We start from the raw sequence: 20,406 nt of genomic DNA, 5'->3' as shown, positions 1-20,406 counted from the left end.
AAATATGGTAGAATAACATTGTAATCTTTCTTTGTTCTAATTTAGACAGAGAGTCCGTTTAATTGGACTTTATAGTTACAATACTTACTAATAGGCATGACAAATTCCACTTTACATTAAGACAATTAAAAAAAAAAGCCCTAACTATGAAATAAACTACATAAATAATTATTTCACAAGTGCAACATCTAAAGTTGAGGAGAGCTCTGTGAAGCTTGTTGGTAGCCAGGGTGATTTCGTCAGCGACTACACAGCTGGAGGTGGTCATTTGCACCTTCCATTTGTTTCTTGTGCCATGGGATAATAGTGGAGGAAACCCCATCTGTCGATACAGAGTTGTACTAATTCTTAGTAGGTGGTTTAACACAGAGAAACAATTAAGACCATGCGGAGAGCAAGGGTCAGCAAAGACCCCAAAGACTTGAGTACTGCACTTTTTGTCAGGCTCAGCAGGCACTATATTGGTGGTCTTGAAAATTAAGCGTTAACCCTTTGCAGTAACCCATTATACAAGATACTTGTGTTAAGTGTTGGACTAATTTTCTATAAATTGTTTAGTACTAATTAAAAGTTACCGTAAAATATTATTAATCAACAGAACTTGGTAATGTAAATTGTGCTATCAATGTAGATGTCCCTTTGTGGAGAAAGGATGGGGTCTAGAAAATCAATGCATGTACAGAAATCCACATTATTTTTGTGGAACTTGGAAGAGCATTCTTGCCCCACAAAATAAGCCAATTCCACCTCTCTGTCCATGTCTTATGTGCAGTTTACTTCCAGGGAATGTGCTTCAGTTTAAACTTTAAAATAACATTTTGGTCAGTGAGTGGTCTAGTTCATTTTATCCATCACCAATTGTTGTAGTTTGGGCTTTCTCCTAACACTTGTAACATGAAAGGCAGTTTACATAAGCAGTCGAATCTCCTAAAACTAAAACTTGTGCCCGTATCCATGCTGTGGAAAGGATATTGTGCTATGACTAATAAATACTCCTTAAATATGAAATATTGTACTGGAGATTACCTGGGATGCCAAGCACATTCTCCTGTCTTTTCAGAAAGGCAGAAAATACCATAATGTCAGATGATTATGTTCAGGCCACAACTAGCAATCAGATTTAGTTACAAGTAAGACAATTACACAAATATAACAAATTACTGATGATACAAATATTTTAAAAAACAATAAAGATATATTCAGTCCTCAAGCAGTTAAAGCACCCTTTCTAAAACCTACCTGCTAAACTAGAAGATTTGTATATGGAACTGACTTTCATAAACTTTCAATTGCAATGACGTACAGTGGCAATGTAATTCCTCGGTTGACCTTGAGTTCAACCTCACACTGAACTGAACTAAAATTAAAATATCTTAATACCAAAATAAACTTTTCATGTCACAGATGTCAATGTTGAGTTGTTAACTATTTTCTTCCTAAGCATAACCCCTGATGGGTGAGTCATTAGAGATAACTTAGATTTTCCTCTTAATTTACACCAGAATGGCAATTGGTAGATTACGGATGGGCTGAAATGGAAGCAGTCTGTTTCCTAGATTGCCTCATTAGCACAGTTACAGGTATAGATTCAGATAGATGTAAGAAGCACCTCCTTGGGTAAAGTGGAACAATAGGGGAACAGAGGTGACGAGGGAGAGGACATAGAAGAGGTAAGGTGTTGATTCCTGCACACTTATAAATTCGAAGGCAAGATTGATATATTTTCAACCAATGTGCTTTCCTTCAGATTTATTTGGATTCATAAGTTACTCAGTTCACACTGCCTTAACTGTTACATTATTTCTTTGAGCCATGAAACATAGAAGATAGGAGCAGGAGTAGGCCATTCGGCCCCTCGAGCCTGCTCCGTCATTCAATGAGATCATGGCTGATCATCCAAATTCAGTACCCTGTCCCTGCCTTCTCCCCATAACCCTTGATCCCCTTAGCCTTAAGAAATATAACCAACTCCTTCTTGAATATATTTAATGAACTGGCCTCCACCACCCTCTGTGGCAGAGAATTCCACAGGTTCACCACTCTCTGGGTGAAGAAATTCCTCCTCATCTCAGTCCTAAATGGCTTACCCCTTATCCTTAGACTATGACCCCTAGTTCTGGACTCCCCGGCCATCGGGAACATCCTTCCTGCATCTAGTCTGTCCAGGCCTGACAGAATTTTATAGGTTTTGATGAGATCCCCTCTCAATCTTCTAAACTCCAGTGAGTACAAGCCCAATCGACACAATCTCTCCTCATACGTCATTCCTGTCATCCCAGGTATCAGCCCGGTGAATCTTCGCTGCACTCCTTCCATGGCAAGAACATCCTTCCTCAGATAAGGTGACCAAAACTGCACACAATACTCAAGGTGCGGTCTCACCAAGGCCCTGTACAACTGCAGCAAGACATCCTTGTTCCTGTACTCGAACCCTCTTGCTACGAAGGCCAACATACCATTTGCCTTCTTAACCGCCTGCTGCACCTGCATGCAATGAGATGCATTTTATGCGCTATAATCATCAGGATTTTAACTTAACTCCTGCATAACTGTAAAGGTGGAAGTTAAGTTTGCTATCCCTTTAATCACTCGGTCTTCCTGCTTCAGAATCCTCACATGGTCACTCCATTCACTGTAACTTATACACTATTCATTTGGACAATGAAAATGCAATGAGTTGTGTTTTATACATATCTTTATCTAGATTGGAATCTAGTTCCTGCATGTCAGTTTAGATAAAAGACAAGTTTACTATACATTCAGCTGTCTTGGTTTTTGTGAATCTGTATGATTTATTTGTTTTATACAAGATATTGTTCTTCTTTTGTGATCGCCACTGATCTGTCCCTGCAACTCCATGGCGCAGTATCTTAGAGTTGTAACCCAAATGCTATAGTTTACTGAACTTCTTTATCTCCACAACAATGTCCTATAAATTATTAATGTTGAATATTGTAACGTAAAATGCCATAAACATTTTTTAAACTTTAGAATTTTAAAATAGCTTGTTACACAAGAGTCGGTCGAGTCTGGACCAAGTCTATTGGTGCTCAATCCCATTCAGTTTCAATTTTTGAACAACCACCTCAAAATCTGAGTGTGGCTGGAGAATGAAATTATGTACACATTCACCTGCAACCAGAGAGTGGCTGAGTGTTTGGATTGCTTCTGTCTCTAGAGCCAGGGCCCGCACGGTATACTGGATACCACACCTAGCTAATGCTTGCAATTTCTTGTCATTTGTTTTCTTCTCTGTGCTTATAAGAGGAAGAAACTGTGCTCATGGTCAAAGCAGTTTAGGCGATGTACTGAGCTCTTATTTCTTTAGGGGTAACAGTTAGCCAGTAAACTACTTACCTTCAAGATCAGGGAATAGGTTATGGAGAACTTTCCCCAAGATTAAATAGGTAAAGTCCATGACAGGGTAGATTGTACATGGTCTATAAATGGAGTGGGCTTGATGAGCCAAAACTTTTCTCATTACATGCTTATTTATGTTCTTCCAAAAAAAATGTGGATGGCTAAGTGTTTTTTGATGGAGACATATATTTATTGATGGTTTATTTTTGAACAGTACCCCTACTGACTTACCCCAGTGTCTTAGGTATTTATTGCTTTCTGAAATGTCATTGTTCACTGGGGGCTGGTTTGAGCTGAAATCTTCTGCTTTATATAAGTTTTATAAAAAAAACTTGTCTATTTTATGTCTGTTTCCCTAAGCTGGGGATAGTGATTTACAAGCAGTGTAAAATAAATCAACCTGTTCCCAGGATTCTATGAATGTTGCTCTATAATTGTCTAGTCCAAGGATTGTAAACAAAGTGCTGGTGATATGCACTGATTTCCATTCCCTGCTGCGAACCACCTAGTTTCCAGACAATACCTCCTGCTTTAATCGATTGCTGGTGGAGATCAAATTTCCGTCTTTGGTAATATAATCACTTGTTGATCAAGTCACAACCCAGAATGATCTTTCTGGCTGTGAATCAAATCAAGAGACTTCTGATGTTTAGGTGAAGAGTTTTGCACTTAAAGAAGAATACACATTTACACGCACCTATTTTTAGTCACTGGGGCTGAATTTCCGTGGGGGTTTCCGCCGTTTTTGCAGCTCTATCCCCTGAAGTTACGGTGGATGAGCCCCTGCGAATATTCACCATTATTTACAGAAATTATTAGTGTTTTGAGCAGTTTAAAACCAACGCAAATATTGATGGTGGTCAAAGCTGGTAGAAACACTTCATTAATAACTTTTCAAAATACCATGAATGAGTTAAACTACCTTCCAGCCATTTCCATTGCACCTTCTGAAAGCCACTGCAAGGAGGGGTTCAAAATCTCAGTTACAGTTTAAATGATATATGTCCACCTGTAAAAACACTTACCTCAAATTCTTCCTCCAATGTCCAGTACTCAGTTTTGAGGCAATTTTTTTAAAACTGAAACATTTTGAACTGGGAAAAGTTAAGCTAAATCGAAAAAGTAAAGGACGGTTACTTTATCACATAATTCACCACACTAAACATTAATTTCTACTGCAGTAATGAGACACATACAGCACCGCGGGGGTGAGAATGTTTCACTGCACAGGCAGTGCAGCAGAAACTGCAATCACACTTACATAAGCTACTCTTTGAAATTGTCGCCCTTACAAGGATAAGTAATTGAATCATAAGATCAGGTTAAAAAACAATTGGGTTTTTGTATTGTTACAATTTCAGTAAGGACACTACAATGTTGAATTCTGTTCAAATTAAGCCCAAGATAAGTTGGTGAAATCACCCTTAAAAGTGAAAATTAAAAGTATTTTATGTATGGCTCCTTTCCTGAATCATGCCTCATGCTCTTTCAAGTATAATTTTTAACAATTTTTTATTTTATCAGTTTTAGGAAGTAAACATGCAGTTTTTCTTTTAATATTGCAACAATTTATGATTCTGAAATTTGCTGCATATGTAGAAACATCGACTAAAACGATAAGAAAATAAAAACCGACTTTTTAAAAAATTCATTCGTGGGATGTGGGCGTCGCTGGCAAGACCAGCATTTATTGCCCATCCCTAATTGCCCTTGAGAAGGTGGTGGTGAGCTGCCTTCTTGAACCACTGCAGTCCTTGTGGTGAAGGTTTTCCTAGTGGTTTGATATAACTGAGTGGCTTGCTAGGCCATTTCAGAGGGCAGTTAAGAGTCAACCACATTGCTGTGGTTCTGGAGTCACATATAGGCCAGACCAGGTAAGGGCAGCAGATTTCCTTCCCTAAAGGACATTAGTGAACCAGATGGGGTTTTACGACAATCCGGTAGTTTCAAGGTCACCATTACTGATACTAGCTTTTTATTCCAGATTTATTTGGTGGGATTTAAACTCATGTCTCTGGATCATTAGTGCAGGATTACTAGTCCAGTAACATGACCACTATGCTACTGTATCCTGTATGCCACCTTCAAAATCTGGTAAATTACTTGACAGAGGCACGAGTTTGATAATAAGAATCCACACATCTCAGCAGATACTGGACCCATACCACCAGCCTAAACCAGTGGTTGGGTGAGTTTTCTTCATCTAGAATTTGTTTACTTGTCACCAACATCCTGGGTCTTAAGCATCACAACAGCCATAACTAATAGTTCCCTTCTACAGTGCACAAGGTGTGACCAAAAGCCGATAAAAATAATTTTTGTGCTGGGTTTTACTGACAAACCTATCAAACTGCCGAAGTTAGGAGAGTGTAACTCCTGCTGTGCCTCCACTCAGTATTGTTTATCCCCTATGTACCCCCACAATCAACACTAATGAACAAAATTAACACCTGATTTCCTAGCCAAGTGTATAGCAAGGACAATCTACAGATTATTAATATTTTTAAAAAATTCTTTGGCCTAGAAATTCACTTGGGCGCGGGCAGCTCGCTCGCGCCCAAAAGTTAGCGCTGGGCGGGGAGGCATTAGCGCACGCCGTATATTCGTCTTCTGCGCCCCAATTCGGAAGCGGGCGCTATACCAGGGTGTGCCCGCCTCCGTTTGGGGCGCTGCAACTGAATATCGGCGCGCTAGTTGCCGCAGCGCCACCCGATGCGGTGCGGCAGGCTGCGGTACTGCAGGCCTCCTCCTTCTCTTAAGGGGGAGGTGCCTGCAACGGCCGGAGCCCCGATCGCGAGTGCCGGCAAAAGAGCCCGGCACAACGGAGAAGTGCCGGGCTCCTCGGAAACCAGCCGGCAATGCCGCGGGGGGGGGGGGGGGTGGAGGAGGCCGGGGAAGGAGGTGCGGGCAGGCAGCCGCCGAAAAAGCGGCCGGCCGCACCTTCAGCTTTAAAGCGCCCCACTATGGCAGCAGGACGGCCCCGTTTTCTGTTCGCTGTTTGCGCCCGCTTCGGAGGAGGCGGGTGCAAATAAATATGGGGATCGGCGCGGTTTCGGGGCGTTACGGGCCACCGCGCACACCCATGACGTCATCGGTCCCGGCGCAGCGCTAACGGCTACCGCCGCCAATACCGCTGCACTCAATTTCCGCGCTACCACCCCGCCGGCGCAAAAGACCTCTTTAGGCGCTAAGTGGGCGCAAGGCCCACTGAATTTCTAGGCCTTTTTGTTTAAAAAAAATTATATAGGTAAGCCTAATCATATTATTGTGAAATACATAGTTTTCAAATGTTTTTATATTACAAACCTTATAATTATATTACAAACTTTGTAACAGTAACAATACTACCTCACGAACCTGTCTTTCAGATGAGACATTAAACCAGGACCCCGTCTGCCTAGTCAAGTTGAAGTAAAAGATCCCATACCACTTTTCAAAGAGCAAGGACCTTTCCTAGTGTTCTGGCCAACACTTATGCCTCAATCAACACCACTAAAACAGATTAACTGGTCATTTATCTTTTGTTGTTTGTGGGGCCTTGCTGCATGCCACGTTTGCCTACAAAACAGAGACTACACTTTAAAAGCAATTCATTAGCTGTGAATTGATTTGGGATTTCCAAGAATGTGAAGGCCACTACATAAGTGCAAGCTCTTTCTTTAAATGGCCATAATTGTTGTATAAATTTCCTATTATATGTACACCTACAATAAGGACTCCATTTAAAATATTCACAATCTTGTACGAGGCCCCTTGGGTCGGAGCGATCATAATATGATCGAATTCTTCATTAAGATGGAGAATGAAGTAGTTGACTCAGAGACAAGGGTCCTCAATTTAAATAAAGGAAACTACGATGGTCTGAGGAGCGAGTTGGGTAGGATTGATTGGGGAATGGCACTCAAAGGGTTGACGGTGGATAGGCAATGGCAAACATTCAAAGACTGAATGGATGAGCTACAGAATTTGTTCATCCCAGTTTGGCATAAAAATAAAACAAAAAAGGTGACTCAACCGTGGCTAACAAGGGAAATTAGGGATAGCATAAGATCCAAGGAGAGGACATATAAATTGGCCAGAAAAAGCAATAATCCTGAGGATTGGGAGCAGTTTAGGATTCAACAAAGGAGGACAAAGGAATTAATTAAGAAAGGGAAAATAGAATATGAGAGTAAGCTTGCAGGGAACATAAAAACTGACTGTAAAAGCTTTTATAGATATGTGAAGAGAAAAAGATTAGTGAAGTCAAGCGTAGGTCCCTTGCAGTCAGAATCAGGGGAATTTATAATGGGGAACAAAGAAATGGCAGATCAATTAAATACATATTTTGGTTCTGTCTTCACAAAGGAGGGCACAAATAACCTCCCAGAGATGCCGGGGAACATAGGGTCTGATGAAAGGGTGGAACTGAAAGAAATCAGTATTTGTAGGGAAATGGTGTTAGGAAAATTGATGGGACTGAAGGCCGATAAATCCCCAGGGCCTGATAATCTACATCCCAGGGTACTTAAGGAACTGGCCCTAGAAATAATAAATGCATTGCTGGTCATCTTCCAGAACTCGATAGACTCTGGAACAGTACCCATGGATTGGAGGGTAGCTAATGTTACCCCACTATTCAAAAAAGGTGGTAGAGAAAAAGCGGGGAATTATAGACCGGTAAGCCTGACATTGGTAGTGGGGAAAATGCTAGAGTCCATTATAAAAGATGTAATAGCAGAGCACTTGGAAAGCAGTGACAGGATAGGACAAAGTCAACATGGATTTACAAAAGGTAAATCATGCTTGACTAACCTACTGGAATTTTTTGAGGATGTAACTGGTAAAATAGATAAGGGAGAACCAGTGGATGTGGTGTATTTGGACTTTCAGAAGGCTTTCAATAAGGTCCCACATAAGAGATTAGCATGCAAAATTAAGGCACATGGGATTGGGGACACGGTATTGACTTGGATAGAGAACTGGTTGGCGGACAGAAAGCAAAGAGTTGGAATAAACAGGTCGTTTTCCGAGTGGCAGGCAGTGACTAGTGGGGTACCGCAAGGATCGGTCCTAGGACCCCAGCTGTTCACAATATATATTAATGATTTGGACGAGGGAATTGGATGTAATATCTCCAAATTTGCAGACGACACAAAGCTGGGTGGGAGGGTATGCTGTGAGGAGGATGTCATGAAACTCCAGTACGATTTGGACAGGTTGGGTGATTGGGCAGAAACATGGCAAATGCACTATAATGTGGATAAATGTGAGGTTATCCATTTTGGTGGCAAAAACAGGAAGGCAGATTATTATTTGAATGGCAATAGATTGGGAGAAGGGGAAGTGCAAAGAGACCTGGGTGTTCTTGTGCACCAGTCGCTGAAGGTAAGCATGCAGGTGCAGCAGGCGGTTAAGAAGGCAAATGGTATGTTGGCCTTCGTAGCAAGAGGGTTTGAGTACAGGAACAAGGATGTCTTGCTACAGTTGTACAGGGCCTTGGTGAGACCACATCTTGAGTATTGTGTGCAGTTTTGGTCGCCTTACCTGAGGAAGGACGTTCTTGCCATGGAAGGAGTGCAGCGAAGATTCACCAGGCTGATACCTGGGATGGCAGGAATGACGTATGAGGATTGTGTCGATTGGGCTTATACTCACTGGAGTTTAGAAGATTGAGAGGGGATCTCATCAAAACCTATAAAATTCTGTCAGGCCTGGACAGACTAGATGCAGGAAGGATGTTTCTGATGGCCGGGGAGTCCAGAACCAGGGGTCATAGTCTAAGGATAAGGGGTAAGCCATTTAGGACTGAAATGAGGAGGAATTTCTTCACCCAGAAAGTGGTGAACCTGTGGAATTCTCTGCCACAGAGGGTGGTGGAGGCCAGTTCATTAAATATATTCAAGAAAGAGTTGGATATATTTCTTAAGGCTAAAGGGATCAGGGATATGGGGAGAAGGCAGGGACAGGGTACTGAATTTGGATGATCAGCCATGATCTCATTGAATGGCAGAGCAGGCTCGAAGGGCCGAATGGCCTACTCCTGCTCCTATCTTCTATGTTTCTATTTTACTATGTAAGCTTAGTGTTTAAAAGTACAGTATCTGTAAGTGACACACTAGCCCATTCTTTTGATAGTCCACTAAAGTAATAAGGCAAAGATTTGTCCCGAGGGTCACCATGGGAGTTATTGATCTCAGCTTTGCTATGAAGGAGACTGCAAGCAGAGATTGGGCTGTTCTCCATTGGAATGAAGAAAATAATTGAAGGCTTGGGCAAGGCATTCTGACTCACTCTTCACACCTTCTAGTAGCCTAATCAAAAGTGTCAGCGTGCTAGAGTAAGTGGCACAATGGTTAGCACACTGTCCTATTAAATCCAGCATGGATTGCTATTAGCTGTTAAGGTGCTACTAGAATTGGTGCTCGTTTGGCATTCAACCAGTTTCTAGTGGCCAAGGGCCCACAAAACAAATCTCTCCTTAATTTCTACAAAATGCAGTCTTACTCAGAGAGACCAATCCGAACACTGGTGTGGTAAATGGAGATGTTCAGACTTGTGAATAGGGATAGTGTGGTGAGACTGGGATTAAGGCACAGTCGAGAGAATTTTATTTTGCATTCGACCATGGTGATAGTTGACACTAAAAGCCAGAAATGAAGAGTGCTCCACTCCCCAGCACTGGCATCTTGATAAGCTCAAAAATGTAACCTCCCCCCAAAAAAGACTGGGGCCGAGAAATTCAGTAGCGCCCCAAAGGGCGCCAGCCTCGCCGGGGCACTAAAAGTAGCGCCCCGGAAGCATTCGCGGCCGCCCGCCAGAAATTCAGTTGGAGCGCCCCAAAGGGAAGCGCGGTGCTACCGGAGGCGCCCCGCATCCCTCTTGGGGCGCTGCAACTGAATATCATGGTGCAACGTGCCGCAGTGCCACACGCTGCGGCACATCGCGCTGCGGTACTGCAGGCCTTCTTCCCCTACTTAAAGGGGAGGGGCCTTGTTCAGTGCGATCTGGGGCCCAACTGGGCCCCCGAGGATCGCGAGTGCCGGCAAAAGAGCCCGGCACCGAGGAGAAGTGCCGGGCTCTTGGAACACAGCCGGCACTCTGCGGGGCGGGGCGGGGGGGGGGGGGTTCAGGAGGCCGGGGACGGCAGCGCAGAGAGGTGCTGGCAGGCGGCCAGCAACAAAAATGGCCGCCCCGCACCTCTCCTTTAAATTGCGCCTCCACCGCCGCAGGTAGGCGACCCTGAACCGGTCGCACATAGCGTCCGGCGCTAAATCAGGGGGCGCTTCTAAATATCGCGGCCGGGGCGTCAGCGGGGCGCTGCGCACACCGATGACGTCATCGGTAGCGGCGCAGCGCTAACGGCTAGCGCCACCACTAGAGTCCCGCTGAATTTAGCGTGGCCAGTGGCTTGCGACCCACTTAGCGCCCTCTTAAGGTGCTAACGGGTGGCACAGCCAACTGAATTTCTAGACCTGGGAGTTGGCAAGGCTCAGGAGCGCCTGTCCTTCCCATCGGGTAAGAAATGGTACATTGTGTGTAATAGGGGAGAAAGTGCAATAAAAATGGGACAAAGAGACTGCACAATACAATGTCAAAGAAATGTGCCATTCCACTTATTTTACACAAAATTTAAACTTTATTTTTGGGGCCTTTTTTGTTTATTTTTGTAGAATTTTGCTAACGGCAAAATAATAAAATAGAACAACAACAACTTTGTTTGGTACAACAGAAAACATGTTCACATAAGAACAAAACATAACATATAGAGTCTTTAAGTCACAGATTTTCATCCTTTTTTTCATGCTGTCTTGCACGCTGCAAGATGTGAGCTTGGCACAGGTGTCATGGTAGTCAGTCTATCACAGCTCCTCTCTTTTTAGATCCGTGTCAATTGATGCCACAGGCTAGAAGGTAAGATGCTTTCAACCTTTTCCATCACAAAGTTTAATGGAGCAAACAGTGTACTGAGAAACTGCGGAGAAAAATAACAGAAAAAATACTCATTTAAGGAGAGAATTTAGAATAAGTGCAGTAATTAAATGCTCAATAATACAGAAAGTGAATTTGAGAGACACTGATTTAAAGGGATATTTCAGCAGTTAGTCTCATTCAAATAATTGCAGATTACTTCAGTGCACATAAAAAGTAGAGCTTTTACAGACTCTCCATTGCAGCTACAAAGTGCAATCTGTGTCTGTGTTTCATTCTTCAGAAAGCAATGCAGTTCTAAGTACAATATTTCAATGGGACCAACGTCTCATTTAATGGTGACTTGTCTGTGGTGCAGTACTGAGGGAGTTCTGCAGCGTCAGAGGTGCCAAATTTTGGATGAGCTGGTACTAATGGAAGAGGAGCAGGGAGTTTGCCTGGGATCCTGGCCAACAGTTCTCCCTTCAGCAACATCACCAAAAGAAATTAACTGGTCATTCATTTCATTCGCTGTTTATGTGACCTTGCTGTGCACAAGTTGGCTGCTGCTTTTGCCTACTAAAACAACAGTGCCTGCACTTCAAGCAATTAATTGGCTGTGAAGTGCTTTGGGATGTCCGAGGATGTGATAAGCTGCTATTTAAATGCACATTCTTTTTTCCCTTCATCGGATGCATTAATGAGTAATATCTCAGAAGATTTAGTCATTATTGCCTGAGGAACAACTTTGCCAATTGTGCAACCAGACAGTACATCATACTATTTCAGGTCACAAAATCAAGTTCATAAATCCACTGACTAATCAACAGGTCCGTTTGTAAGCAGTTAATCAGTAATTAATAGCACCTCATGTATTATTCTACAGTAACATTAGATTTGAATGCTGATTCTGTTGAATCCAACTGTCGATTTGGAACCTAATGTCTCAATTTCGCAACTCTAGCAGAACTCCAACCTGATCCAGACCCACCTCAGGTCTTGCTTTGAGAGCCACCCCCACTGGGAGAAGCACTGTAGGCCTAGAAATTCGGTAGGCTTAGCGCCGCTTTTGAGGCACTAGAGGGCCTAGCGCCGGAGTTATGGCCAGTTTGGAAATTGAGTGGGTCCCTAAATCGGCGTTAGGCCGTTAGCGCTGCGCCGGCACCGATGACGTCATCGGTGTGCGCAGCGTCCTGGTTGCCATGGTAACCCGCCCGAACTCCGAAATTGACTTGCGGCCGCCTCGCCCGTGGCAGCCGCAAGCAACGTTCTGGCAGAGGTGCCTTACTGGACTTTGCGCCGGCGCATTAAAGGCCCCGCGGCGGCCGGCCGCTTTCCCGCTGGCCGCCTGGCCGCAGCTCCCTCCCCGGACTTCTCCCCCCCCCCCCCCCCGGGACAGATGCAAGCCCGGCACTTGTCCGAGGTGCCGGGCTCATTTTTACAATGATTTTCGCGGGCCGCGGCCGGGTGCAGGCAGCTCCTCCTTAAGGGAAGGAGGAGGCCTGCACTTCCCGAACCTGCCGCACCGCAGCGGGCGCCGCAGCGCCGGAATAGCGCCGCAATTCAGCGCGTAGTGCCAGTTTTCAGGCGCAAACAGCTTTCAGCAGCGCCGGCAGCCGTTTGGGCGCAGAACTAGTGAATTTTTGGCCCGCCCAGCGCGACTTAGCTCCGGCACTAACTTCCGGCGCTAAAGCCGTCGCTGCGCCAAAACCCAATTTCTAGGCCATAAAGTGTAACAATTAAGAAAAAGGTGCAATGTGACCGGAAATAGTATGTGAGAGTGGGTACACTCATACAGTATTTGCAGATGTACTTTTTCTTAAATACTAAAAAACTTCAAAAGGGCCCAATGTTCCTCCTCCTCCCCTATGTACACAACTCAGGCAGTTAGCGGTCATTTCCATGCTCTGGCTTACCCGCGGGACAGCAATACTCCTTGAAACGAGCGTATCCTGAAATTTGGGGGAGTAAACACGACCACTGCTGCGGGCCTGAGAGATCTGCTGCAGTGGTGATGGCCGCCTCCCTGGGACTGCTGTCCAAAATCAACCAGATGGCCTCTAGCCTCATTGATCCTCCTTACTGGCCCAGAAATTTAAAGAACTTTCCCAAGGGGACAGAACACAACATCTAAGACCCATTTTCACCTGGTCTTCTATGTTTGGCCCTCTGCCAGACAGAAACCCAGGAAAATGACACGGGATGTAGTCTGAAGTCAATCCCACATGATCCACATTTAATTTAAATGTTCCCACCTGTTTCACCCACAGCCAGGCATACCGCTAGAAATGTGTATTATGTGCAAGAGAGGAAGAGAACTAGCATAAATTGGTCTTTGCCCTTTTGACTTGACTATTCCAATGCACTCCTGGCTGGCCCCCCTATGTTCTACCCAACGTAAACCTGAAGTCATCCAAAACTTGGCTGTCCGTGTCCTAACTCGCACCAAGTTCTATTCACCCATCACCCCAGTGCTCGCTAACCTACACTGGCTCCTGGTTAAGCAACGCCTCGATTTCAAAATTCTCATCCTTGTTTTCAAATCCCTCCATGGCCTCGCCCCTCCCTATCTCTGTAATCTCCTTCAGCCCCACAACCCCCCACCGCCCCCCCCCCCGAGATATATGCACTCCTCTAATTTTGGCCTCTTGAGCATCCCTGATTATAATCGCTCAACCATTGGTGGCCGTGCCTTCTGTTGCCTAGGCCCTAAGCTTTGGAATTCCCAGCCTAAACCTCTCCGCCTCGCTACCTCTCTTTCCTCCTTTAAAACGCTCCTTAAAATCTACCTCTTTGACCAAGCTTTTGGTCATCTGCCCTAATTTCTCCTTATGTGGCTCGGTGTCAAAGTTTTTGTCTTATAAGACTCCTGTGAAGCGCCTTGGGAAGTTTTCATACATTAAAGGTGCTATATAAATACAAGTTGTTGTTGTTGTTTTCCTCTGCTGTGCACTAGTGAAACCTGCATTGTGGATGCACAAAGCAGAGAAAAATTGGCTCCAAATCCTTCCACTGAACTCTGTTCAGTAGCTAAGAGGCGGGTGGGACAAAGCCAAGCAGGAGTGTATCAGATTTGTGAGCGAATTCTAGCAAATTAAATGCCCATTGAGACACTAAAGTGGGAATGAGATATTACGAAGTAAAATGCCGGAACTTATTCAAAGCAACTGTGGTTTCCTCCCACGACATGCAGGCTGGAAAGCCCCACATCTTTCAGATACCATTCAAGAATGTAAGACTTACAATCAGATAATTGCTGGACCCACAGTTTGATGCTTTATATGGCCTCAGGCAATATTGACATTCACCCCATTGCTGCGCTATACTGCTAAACACACCCATTGTAAAAGCAGATGCTAACCTACTCGTTGTGCCAGCGTCCTTTCTTGTAATGCACTTTACAGAAAGCAGCAAACTGAGTATAATTAAATGTAAAAGATTGTCAAGGATTTATTTTTAATGCTGAACATAGACGAAGGGCTTTTATTCTTAACACTAAATCCACACATTACAACAGTGACTACACTTCAAAAGTACTTCAGTGGCTGTAAAGCGCTTTGGGATGTCCCGAGGTTGTGAAAGGCGCTATATAAATGCAAGACACTCTTTCTTTCTTTAGAAAAGTGTTACGGTTGCACTTTGCAGTTAGCACATAACATTATACCTGTAGTAATAATTGTGGAAATATCTCAGTGCCCAAGAGATTGATCCAGCACACATTTCTAAAACACTGAGTTGCCATATCTGGTAATTCAAATATACCTCATCCTTAAATTCCCAAAAAACAATTTATTTTCATCACTGTTCACAGGTATCTGCAACCACAATTGTGACACTTCAATTATGATCATCTGTATTTTCACCATCTCAATTGGACTTATTGAAAACAACACTGCATGACTTTGTAAATAAATCCCTCTGGTACATCTTTTGTACAGGGACTTTGGCCTAGAAATTGACTATAGCCCTGTTTAGGGCGCCAGCCTCGCCAGGGCGCTAAAAGTAGCGCCCCGGAAACAGTCGCGGCCGCCCGCCGGAAATTCAGTTGGAGCGCCCCAAAGGGAAGCGCGGCGCTACTGGAGGCGCCCCGCATCCCTCTTGGGGTGCTGCAACTGAATATCGCTGCGGAACGTGCCGCAGCGCCACATGCTGCGGCATGTCGCGCTGCAGTACTGCAGGCCTTCCTCCCCTTCTTAAAGGGGAGGGGCCTTGTGCAGCGCGATCTGGGGCCCAGCTGGGCCCCCGAGGATCGCGAGTGCCGGCAAAGGAGCCCGGCACCGAGGAGAAGTGCCGGGCTCTTGGAACGGGGGTGGGGGCTCAGGAGGCGGGGGACGGCAGCGCGGAGAGGTGCTGGCAGGTGGCCAGCAACAAAAATGGCCGCCCCGCACCTCTCCTTTAATTAGCGCCTCTACCGCCGCAGGTAGGCCCCCCTGAACTGGTCGCACATAGCGTCCGGCGTTAAATCAGGGGGCGCATCTAAATATCACGATCGGGGCGTCAGCGGGGTGCTGCACACACCGATGACGTCATCGGTAGCGGCGCAGCGCTAACGGCTAGCGCCACCATTAGTGTCCCGCTAAATTTAGCGGGAGGCGTGGCCAGTGGCTTCCGACCCACTTAGCGCCCTCTTAAGGCGTTAACGGGTGGCGCAGCCCACTGAATTTCTAGGCCTTTGACTTTTAAGATTAAATTCAAACCATCAGAGTTAAAAGTTGGCCTAAACTTTCTCAACTATAGCAATCACTGTTCATTATAACTTGATTCAATTGTTTTGTCAGTAATTAAAGATAAGCTTTAAATTGATTGTTTCTGACACCTTGCAAGGTAACATTCTTCATCTATATATATATAACGGCTCTTCTGTCTGTCCCGATGTCTGTCTGTCCGTTCTCTATACGTTTGAAAGTTACAGAGCGTACCGACGCGCGCGTCGCCTCAAAAGAAAGCTTGCGATTCCGGACCGGTCATAGGCGTATTTACGTTTCGGCCGGACAAAAATCCCGCCCGCGGTATCCCAAAAACGTTCAGCGTTCCGCTCATTAGCATCTCATTAGCGACCGTGTGACGTCGAGGTCCACCAATCGGACGGCGGGTTCCTTCCTACAGTTGAGTGTCGAGTGACTCGACGATTGACCAATCCTACGCTTCGGTGACCTGACTGGTCGACCAATCGGTGCGTGTGGGGGCGGGCCTTATCCTTCTGAACCGAGGTGAGTGGCCGCCATCTTGATTTTTCACAATTTTTTCCCCCACACTTTCTGTGTGTTAGGGAACTAAGGTAAATATTTTAATGATGTGTTAGGGAATTAAATAACAATTTAATAGGGGGGGGGGGAGAGAGCCTCGGGAAATCGCGGGGGGGGGGGGAGAGCCTCGGGAAATCGGAAATCGCGGGGGGGGGGGGGGGGAGAGCCTCGGGAACTCGCGGGGGGGAGAGCCTCGGGAAATCACGGGGGGGGGGCGAGCCTCGGGAAATCGCCGGGGGGGGGGGGGGAGAGCCTCGGGAAATCGCGGGGGGGCGAACCTCGGGAAATCGCGGGGGGGGGGGGAGAGCCTCGGGAAATCGCGGGGGGGCGAACCTCGGGAAATCGCGGGGGGGGGGGGAGAGCCTCGGGAAATCGCGGGGGGGGGAGAGAGCCTCGGGAAATCGCGGGGGGGGGTGAACCTCGGGAAATCGCGGGGGGCTCGCGCCGCCCGCACTGACCGCGCATGCGCCGCCCGCCCGCCCACAGCGGCCGTCCATCAGCCGCGCGATACACGGGGGACCTCAGCTCCGGACCTCAGGCGCTAGGCAGGGGGAGGGGCTGGAGAGAGGGACAGAGGGGAGTGGGGGAGCGGGGGAGGGGAGGGTAGGGGAGTGGGGGAGCGGGGGAGGGGAAGGGAGGGAGACAGGGGAGGGGAGGGAGGGAGGGAGACAGGGGAGGGGAGGGGAGGGAGCGGAGAGGAGGGGAGGGAGGGAGGGATAGGACAGGGAGAGGACATGACAGGGAGAGGGGGGACACACAGGGGCAGGGAGACCAAGCGCCCCAAAATTGCCCTCGCAACGCGGGGCTCCCCAGCTAGTCATCAATATATTAGAACAGGTTAGAAATCAACAAGGAGGGTCCCCAATTCTGTTTTGGTGCATCAACTAAAAAACTGTAACTTAACCGAAAATACTACAACTGAGACTTAATAAATGAAATTAAAATTTTGTTTCCGGTGCTGATAATGCACTCCAGTCCCTGTAGTGCCCACCGGTCGCGGAAGGCCTCGAGCGTGCCGGTGGACACCGCGTGTTCCATCTCCAGGGCCACCCGGGTGCGAACGTGGCCGTGGAAGAGAGGCAGGCAGTTGGGCTGAACGACCCCCTGCTGCCTGGACCTGTTGATGGCCACTTTGGCCAGGCCCAGGAGCAGTCCCACGAGGAGGTCCCCTTGCCTGCTCGCTCCCCTCCGCACCGGGTGAAGGAGGGTCCCCAATGTATCAAAGAATTAGCCCAGTGATTAACTTAGCCATAAAGAGCAGGAAGTTCCAGCTTCAATCCCTAGTCTATACTGAGCTAGCTGACTTTAGCAGGGTGGCAGTAAGAGTGTTACAATTAGACCCTGGATTAAGGAGGAGAAAATCAGCCACGAGTCCCATCCCAAATCACTATCCAGCAGCTTCTGGTGTCAGGAATGGGCTTGGTTTTGTGCTCCCTGGTCTGATTCAGCCTCAGATAGTTGCAGGGGAGAGGAATGGGACGTTGGCCAGGGAACGGAGTTTGTGGTGGGGATTGAAGACAAAGACTTTGGTCTTCCCAATATTTAGTTGGAGGAAATTTCTGCTCATCCAGTACTGAAGGTCGGATAAGTAGTTTGAAAATTTAGAGAGAGTGGAGGGATCAAGAGAGGTGATGGTGATGTAGAGCTGGGTGTCGTCAGTGTACATGTGGCAACTGACGCTGTGTTTTCAGATGATATGTGGATGAGAAATAAGAGGGGGCCAAGCGTAGATCCTTGGGGGACTCCAGAGGTGACGGTGGGGGAGTGGGAAAAGAAGCCATTGCAGGTGATTCTCTGGCTACAACTGGATAGATAAGAATAGACACCAACTATTAAACAATCTGACCTGACCTGCTAAGTGTTTCCAGCATTTTCTGTTTTTATATTAAAAAATCTGTAATGTTTCTTCTAAAATGTCAAGCATGAACTGTACTTTTCAATACAATAGTTTTGCATGTAAGGGTTAGCTTGCAAAACTCTGCTTCTGGTTTATCAAAACTGACCAGAAAGAAAAAGGGAAAGCACAGATCAAAAAGGACTTGCAACTTAAAGATACAAGTTCAGGCGGGATTGGTGCGGGGGTGCACAAAGCGAGCAGCGCACCCGGAAGTCAGGAATGAAACAAGGCTCAGATGATTTTAATGACCAGGCCTCAGCTTGCCGCCACGGAGGACCCCCGATTGGGTGTTGGGGGGGTGGGGGGGGGGGGATTTAAGCCCGGGCAAAGGCGGCCCAAGTGATACGCTTATCAATTACTTCATAAAAGGTGATGAGTCGAAGAAGAGATGACGAGTCGAAAGAAGAGATGAATAAGGCTTTTATTAGCTAAGAAGAGACCATGCTTCTTCGTGAGTGACTGAACAAGTCTGAACGAAACCCACACAGTGGTGGGTGGAGTCAGCTGAGGCATGCCTCCATACACAGCGCCACCCAGAGGTGGCAATATACAATACAGTGGTTTACCACATTCACCCCTTGTTTAATGTGAAGTCCGGCGGGGTGAAGGGTACTACAAGTTAAGTCTATCAGGAGGCCTTGTCTGACGTCCTGATCGTCGTGGTGGCGGCGGTGGTGTTGCAGCATCTGACGTCGGGTCTGGTGTCTGGGTGGTTGGCGAAGATTCCTGGGGCTTTGGCATGCCGTCTGCAGGGGTTGGGTTGGGAGGGGTGGTGGGGGATAACAGTGGTAAGGGGGATAACGGTGGTAAGGGGGATAACGGTGGTAATTCAGGGGTACCCGAGGGTGCGAGATCTCGTATGGAGACCGTGTCCTCCCGCCCGTCTGGGTATGTCACCCAGGCATACTGGGGGTTGGCGTGTAGGAGGTGCACCCGCTCGACCAGGGGGTCCGTTTTATGCGTCCTCACGTGCCTCCGCAGTAGGACGGGCCCAGGAGAAGTCAACCATGCCGGTAGCGAGGTTCCCGATGTAGACTTCCGGGGGAAAACGAACATTTTCTCATGAGGGGTCGCATTAGTGGCAGTACAAAGCAGTGACCGAATGGAGTGAAGCGCTGCAGGGAGGACCTCCTGCCAGCGGGAGGTCGGAAGGCCCTTAGATTTTAGTGCTAAGAGGACTGCCTTCCAAACCGTCGCGTTCTCCCTTTCCACCTGGCCGTTCCCCCGGGGGTTGTAACTGGTGGTCCTGCTCGTGGCGATACCTCTTGTTAGCAGGTACTGCCGAAGTTCGTCGCTCATGAACGATGAGCCCCTGTCGCTATGTATATAGCTGGGGAACCCGAACAGAGCGAAGATGTCATTCAGACACTTGATGACCGTGGTACTGGTCATGTCTGGGCAAGGGATGGCAAAGGGGAAACGGGAGTACTCATCAACTATGTTGAGGAAGTACACATTGCGGTCAGCGGAGGGGAGGGGCCCTTTAAAATCGACGCTCAGGCGTTCGAAGGGGCGTGTGGCCTTGATCAGGCTTGCTCTGTCCGGCCTATAGAAGTGCGGTTTGCACTCGGCGCAGATTTGGCAGCTCTTGGTCATGGTCCTCACCTCCTCGATGGAGTAGGGCAGGTTACGGGATTTGATAAAATGGAAAAACCTGGTGACCCCCGGGTGGCAGAGGTCATTGTGGAGGGACTGCAGCCTATCACTCTGCGCGTTGGCGCATGTACCACGTGATAGGGCATCTGGGGGCTCATTGAGTTTCCCTGGCCGATACAAGATATCATAATTGTAGGTGGAGAGTTCGATTCTCCACCTCAAGATCTTGTCGTTCTTGATTTTACCCCTCTGCTTATTATTAAACATAAAAGCTACTGAACGCTGGTCAGTGAGCAGGGTAAATCGTTTCCCGGCCAGGTAATGCCTCCAGTGACGCACCGCTTCTACAATAGCCTGGGCCTCCTTTTCGACGGAGGAGTGTCTCGTCTCGGGGCCCTGGAGGGTCCTTGAGAAAAA

The 20,406-nt window shown here is 46.9% G+C and overlaps 1 protein-coding gene across 7 annotated transcripts in view; it reads right to left on the bottom strand.

Annotated features, from left to right (window-relative positions):
• Positions 1 to 10,961: 10,961 nt before the first annotated feature.
• Positions 10,962 to 20,406, bottom strand: part of LOC147106243 (suppressor of tumorigenicity 7 protein homolog) — a 273,711-nt gene continuing 264,266 nt past the window's right edge. For all 7 annotated transcript variants that reach the window (XM_086009182.1, XM_086009177.1, XM_086009175.1 and 4 more), the window contains one exon: positions 10,962 to 11,314. In XM_086009182.1, coding sequence (XP_085865308.1) covers positions 11,219 to 11,314 — 96 coding nt within the window. In that variant the 3' untranslated portion in view covers positions 10,962 to 11,218. The remainder of the gene's footprint in view (positions 11,315 to 20,406) is intronic.

This window comes from Somniosus microcephalus, chromosome 16 (genome assembly GCF_052327205.1).
Source record: "Somniosus microcephalus isolate GS21.2 chromosome 16, FLI_Smic_1.0, whole genome shotgun sequence".
NCBI lineage: Eukaryota > Metazoa > Chordata > Chondrichthyes > Squaliformes > Somniosidae > Somniosus > Somniosus microcephalus.
The sequence above is the reverse complement of the archived record's forward strand: the minus strand, read 5'-3'. Positions and strand labels throughout refer to the sequence as shown.